General features: G+C 31.0%; 1 protein-coding gene across 1 annotated transcript; it reads right to left on the bottom strand.

Annotated features, from left to right (window-relative positions):
• Positions 1-3,601: 3,601 nt before the first annotated feature.
• Positions 3,602-5,293, bottom strand: LOC107858537 (dehydrin Xero 1). Its single transcript, XM_016703262.2, has 2 exons — positions 4,820-5,293; positions 3,602-4,147 (listed from the first exon to the last, which is right to left on the bottom strand). The coding sequence occupies exons 1-2, from the start codon at positions 5,015-5,017 to the stop codon at positions 3,917-3,919; spliced, it is 429 nt and encodes a 142-aa protein (XP_016558748.1). The 5' UTR covers positions 5,018-5,293; the 3' UTR covers positions 3,602-3,916.
• Positions 5,294-6,189: the final 896 nt, after the last annotated feature.

Genomic DNA, 6,189 nt, shown 5'->3' on the forward strand with positions numbered 1-6,189 from the left:
TACTTTAATCATGGGTAGTATATTTATAAATGAAAATTTTGATGTTATCCTTCTTTTTTCAAAACCCATTTTGGGGGTCCATTTTGACCCTAACTCATAAATAGGCAATATGGGTGTCGTTGGCTTCCTTTTGATGCATGTATTTTGTATTTGTATGTTTAGTTGATTACAAGTCTGTTCATGTGGGGGTTTCGTCTTGATGGATTTTGGATCTGATTTTCTTCATTTAACGTAGGTTATGGCTTAACTTTCTTTAGACTGAGTTGAATAGTTAATACTGATATAAAAGCATGTTATGGGTGTAGGAATTAATCATGGAAACAACTTTATTATTGTTCTATGCCCCTATAGGGGTCTATGTTGTTGTTATTTTATGGTTTGAGATATTATTTGCTATGTGCGATCGTGTAGGTCTTATATGATGTTATTGGCCTGGTATATATATAATTGATTATTTTCTTCTTGGTGGAAATTGTCTAAGTTGGAACCTATGTGGCATCAATGGCATATTATGGTCTATCTTACTCTATTGGTACATGGATTATGTTTAATCATGGATGGTTGTCTTATTGAGTGAATTTTTGGCTCACATGCTTGGTATATTAGTTGGAATTGGAAATTCTTTTCTTGTTGGTTGTGAGTATTACATCCTCATATCATATACATTCATTAAACGTTGGTACCACTATAGAAATACTAGTTTTTCTGATAGAAAATATGATATCCTTAAAAACTCTCTGCCGATGTATATGCTGGAAAGGAGTTATGGATGTATAAATAGTATTAGTTATTGGATTGTATATTGGTTAACGAGCCCTCCATGGGTCCTACCTTAGGATAATAGCTATATATGTGTATACGAAGGTTGTGCAACAACCTTTGTCATCATATCCTCATCATATCTTCATTGTATTTCACATATTGTGAACATCCTATGTTGTATTTTCATTCTTGATTTGATATCAATCTATTTGTTCTTCTTCCTCATACTTGTATTTGATATATATGTATATTTTAGAATTGTTAGTAGAGACAGTGTGGGCAACTATTTTGGATATTTTCTTATTGCAGGTGACATGCCCATAATGTTTGTTTATATACTTTATTTTCTACTTTTCTCAGTCGATCTATGATACATACTGAGTAAAATTGGACCGTATTCATCCTTCTTTCACCTTTTTATTGTAAATCTATGTATGAGTGCGCCGCATGATAGATGATTTTTGAGTGGTTCTTGGAGTATGTTGGAGGTAGCAGTCGGTTTATGCATCCAGAGTTGATTTACTACCTCCTCTTATTTCATTTATGCCTTGTTTTCATATTCTAGGATAGATTATGTTCCTTTTTGAACTATAAGTTGTATATTTTGTGTTTGAGATATACTTAGTTGGTTCTCACACCAGATTTGGAGTGATTTATGATATCATTAGTATGTATCTTCCACTAATATTATTTATATGTGGTTTGACTTTATTCTAGAAGTCTTACCTTGGGTTTTGGTGTTATTTTCTTATTTCATACCCGTTTGGGTGATAGGCTTACTTGTCAAGGCTTGTTGTGAAAAGTGCCATTATGACCCTTAGTTTTAGAGTTGTGACAAGTGAATTATAATTCCTACATGGTAGGTTATTTTATTAATTATGTGTTTATATGCATGCTTTAGACCAAGAGATGGTGAAAATTACATGGATGGGCAAAGTTCCATCTTAGAGGATTTGTACAAACTTGGTTGGAGGTAGGTGATGGTATTGTAGTTTAATCCAAGTTATTTAATAAGTACATGTTAACTACTTTGTAGTGTGGCTCGTTAGGCGTGTTATTTGTTGCGGTCAATGTAAATAATTTTTTTTTGTTGTGTAATTTTGATCTATCTCATTAGTAAATATTAAATGATTCGATATTTGAAACATTCTCATAAGTTATTGGTGAAACAAGGTTGTTAGATAATGTATCTAGGATTTTAGTACATGGATGTAAATATTCCCCTACAGATCTTGGCTAAAGGGTGGACATATAATCCATCGCGTGTATGTACAAGGATAAGGTAGTTTGATAGTTCCACGAGTGAATGGGGGAATATATTTAGACGGTCGATAATCGTTTAACTTCTTGACTTGGATTTACTGAACTTGGCTTGATGATAATGTGTTGACTTTTTTTATTGAAATCCTAAGTTGCTTATGTGATACTTGTGTTTCAAAGTGTATGATGGTTGAGCATGGATTAACTTGTTTTACTATAACTTGATATGCGTCGATATTCTTATCTTGAGTTGGTCAAATAACTCTACTAATACATTGTTATTTTTTTGTGTGTTGATACTACACGTGTTCTTACTTTTGTGAGTGCAACATATATTTTAGTTGTTCCTGCAAGACCTCATTTGTGATACTAGCAATTGACTTCAGATTTAAAGGTGAGCAATATGGTTTTTGCTACCATAAATCTTTCTTGGATGAGAGAGTGTTTGTTTCTTGCCTTATGTTTTTCATTTTAGTTTTTGTGGTTGCATCCACTTCTTGACAATTTTTATTGGTTTTGGTATGGACAACTTTGCAATTATATACTCTCCATTTAAAAAAAAATAACCTACTTTGACTTGACACAAAATTTAAGAAAATAAAGAAGGACCTTTTGAATAACAGCCAAGAAAATCTTATGAAAATTGAACATTTTCGTAGTGAAAATATAAAACGAATATTGTACACTTTAGAAAAATATTTCGTAATTGATTTAACAAAAAATAAATTCTAAATCTATTGGACTTATTTAGTCAAAATAGATTGAAATCTTTAGCACAATTAATATATCATATATTAGAAATAAATTCAGAATTAAATTAACTAAATGTATCCACGGAAAATTCGTAGGGATTTGACTTTTGAATTTTGTGACCTTAAATTAAAGTTGTGTCAAATATATCAAAATACATTTTAATCATGTTATGTGAAAAATTAAAATTAAAGTATTAACAAAAAAGGAAAGAGATCATTCCCTTTTAAATGAATCTTTTTGAAATGGAGGGTGTATATATATCACGTTAAAATTTAGAATTTGAATGATATATTCAATTTGAATTCAAGTTGTATAGAAATCAGAATGTTTCCCAAGTATTTTCAAACGCTCTCAAAGCAAAGAAAGTATCCTATAAATTAAAATGAAAAATACGATTAATAATTGAAATAATACCTAATTACCTGAGTCTGTGACACACCTCAAGGAATCTTATTACCACTAAATTAATTAAAAATATAATTTTAACACTTAGTACATACAGTACATACATGATGCCTATATGACACATATAGCACAACACACTAAAATATCCACGTAGACATTAAAGTGTCAAAATCACACTTTTAATTAATTCAGAGGTAATAATAGAATCCCCTTAAATTGAGGAGCATTCAATTAACAATTCATAGAACATATATATATTTACATGTATAGCTGGACTCACCTAGTAACCTAATTTAGGAAAAGCAACGGATCACCATCTCTAACAAGGAGCAATATATATATATATGAATGATATATTCAATTTGAATTCAAGTTGTATAGAAATGAGAATCCTATAAATTAAAATGAAAAATACGATTAATAATTCATAAAACATATATATTTATTTCTTGAACAACATTATACACACGATCATACATAGACATAGCCGCGACATGAAGGTTATCCATGCGTACATGAATAGCGTACATATTTGCTTCTTATGGAAGCGCGCAGGCATGGGCCCATATATACACACGACAGAAAAGTGGAAACACCATGCTTTATGACTGTAATGCACTCAATCTCAACAAAACACAATCCTCACGTTCACTCAATGCATAACATTAAGTGCAAAAACACGTAGACTTCTTAACAAGACTATTGGCTTCAACTCAAGGTGGTGAGATAGAAGAGTTCAGTGCATGCCAGGGATCTTGTCCTTGATTTTGTCCATCATTCCTTTCTTCTCTTCTTCTTCATTTCCAACAGAACCAGTTGTTGTAGTAGTAGTCGTTGTGTGTGCAGCATGTTGTTGATCACCTGTTTCCTTCTTGTCATCATGACTGCCTCCGGTCAACGTCTCCTTAATCTTCTCCTTTACACCCTTATTCTTCTTCCTCCTCCCACCTTGCCCATCATCCTCTGACTGCAGCCCCACAAAACAAAATCATGTCAAATAATGAAGTGTTTATCAAATTAATTGGTAGTCATTTACATAACTTCAGATTAGTAATCTCAAAAAATAAGGCAGCTCATCAACTACTATAATATTTCATTAAAATACGTTGATAATAAAAAAAGAGCGTATAAATTTAATTTGTCAAATAAATGGAGAGAAAAAAATAACTACTTTCTCTATTTCTGTTGTGACCTTTCACCCTTTTGCTGAAAAAAGGGGCATTTCTACATGTAAAAATGATTTAAGATTACATTTCTCATTTAATTCTTGATTGGTGCTGCCTGTTCTAATTTATACAGCACACTTTTTTTTAGTTATTTCAAAATAAGAATAACACATTTATTATTTAGCAAATATCTAATGACACTTATCAACATTTTACTCATTTTAAGTACTACTTATTTGAGAAAAAAGTTCATAAAGATGTAATTTTCTATTTAAAAATTCTTTTATTTAAAAAAGAATTTTGAAATATTGCGAAATCTTCCCTTATTTTAAAATTTTGTGTCCAATCAAACTCTTATCACATAAATTGGAACAAAAAAAAACATCCTTTTAAAAAAAAAAAAAAAAAAAAACACAGTGCTCAATCGAACAAGTTCTGATAAAAATGAATTAGAAGTACGGAGAAAAACTTACAGAGCTGGAACTAGAGCTACCAGAACGATGAAGCTGTTGTTGTCCCTCAGCATGGTGATCTTTCTTCCTAGCATCATCATGAGTACCAACTGTAGCTGTAGGGACAGTACGACCTTCATGAGTTCCATGAACATGTGGGTTGCCATGTTCATCAACTACCTTGTGCATTTGGTCTTGGCTTGTAACGTTTTGTGCCATTTCTCTCCCCTAAACAACTTCAAGGAAATCACTATATATCTTCCACTTTTATAATTGATTTGAAGGAGTTTTTTATTTGGGATTAATTGTTGATCAAATAAAAAGAGATCACTAAGCCATTTATATAGGAAAAGGCGAAGGTGCAAGTGTGTTCGAGAAACATTACAGGTGTTGTGGAGTAACAAGAGTGAGGGAAGCAGCACACAAAATTAGACAAGTGTGAGTGTCGGCAGGAAAGCGGGTTCAACTGAAATTCCTCAAACTTCAATACAAGACGTGACATTTCGCCGCATCACGACCAGCTTCTAATTAAGTATACAATACAAATAAATTACTCTTCCCGTTTCTTTCCTTTTTAATCTATTTCAAAAAATATACTTTATTCTATATTATATTTAGTAGGCGTGTGTGGAAATGTGATTTTATCTCATCATTTAAATTACAAAATAAGATTAATATTTGAACATATTTGAACATGTGATTTCATTTCATATTTCAGATAAGGACATAAAATCTCATATCTTTTCAAAAATCTTGATTAGAAAATTCATATCACGATTTCATCTTTTTCAAAATATAAAAGTTATTCCACAAATTTATATTTTGTAAAAAAATTTATTATTATTTTATATCTAGTAATCATTTATTTTAGATAAAAATAAATTTTGTAATTGTGTGATGAAAAATAAACTAAAGAAGAACAAAAGTAGAGAGAGAAGAGAAGAGAGAGTGATTATTATTTCTCTTAGAGGGATTCTCTTGAAATCCTTGAGGATGATTTACAATGAATAAAACCCCCTCTAATTATAGAAAAAATTACTCCTAATTTCTCTCTATAAATAGATACTTTTAGTCTTGATAGATATCAACTAGATCTTGATAGATTTTATCTATATTCTTGATAGACATTCACTATAATGTAAATACATTTATAACACTCCCCCTTGAATGTTTAATTGATAGATAATGTGCCTCGTTGAAACCTTACTAGAAAAAATTCAATAGCAAAAAAATATAGTAAAGGAAAAAGAGTACACATCTCTAACAATATGCATATAGGCTGCCTCATTAAAAATCTTGCAAGAAAAACTAGTGGGACAAAACTTCGTAAGAAAAAAGTGTACCACACGTATTAACTCCCCCTAATGAGAATATCCTTGAGCCTTTGCATC

This window comes from Capsicum annuum, chromosome 2, assembly GCF_002878395.1.
Source record: "Capsicum annuum cultivar UCD-10X-F1 chromosome 2, UCD10Xv1.1, whole genome shotgun sequence".
Lineage (NCBI taxonomy): Eukaryota > Viridiplantae > Streptophyta > Magnoliopsida > Solanales > Solanaceae > Capsicum > Capsicum annuum.

What these genes read in the sequence shown, in the direction of transcription:
- LOC107858537 (XM_016703262.2), bottom strand. Translation starts at nt 5,017, where the DNA reads ATGGCACAAAACGTTACAAGCCAAGACCAAATGCACAAGGTAGTTGAT. An exon ending in GTAGCTCTAGTTCCAGCTCT is followed by an intron (nt 4,148 to 4,819) that starts GTAAGTTTTTCT and finishes GTGGGGCTGCAG; the next exon opens with TCAGAGGATGATGGGCAAGG.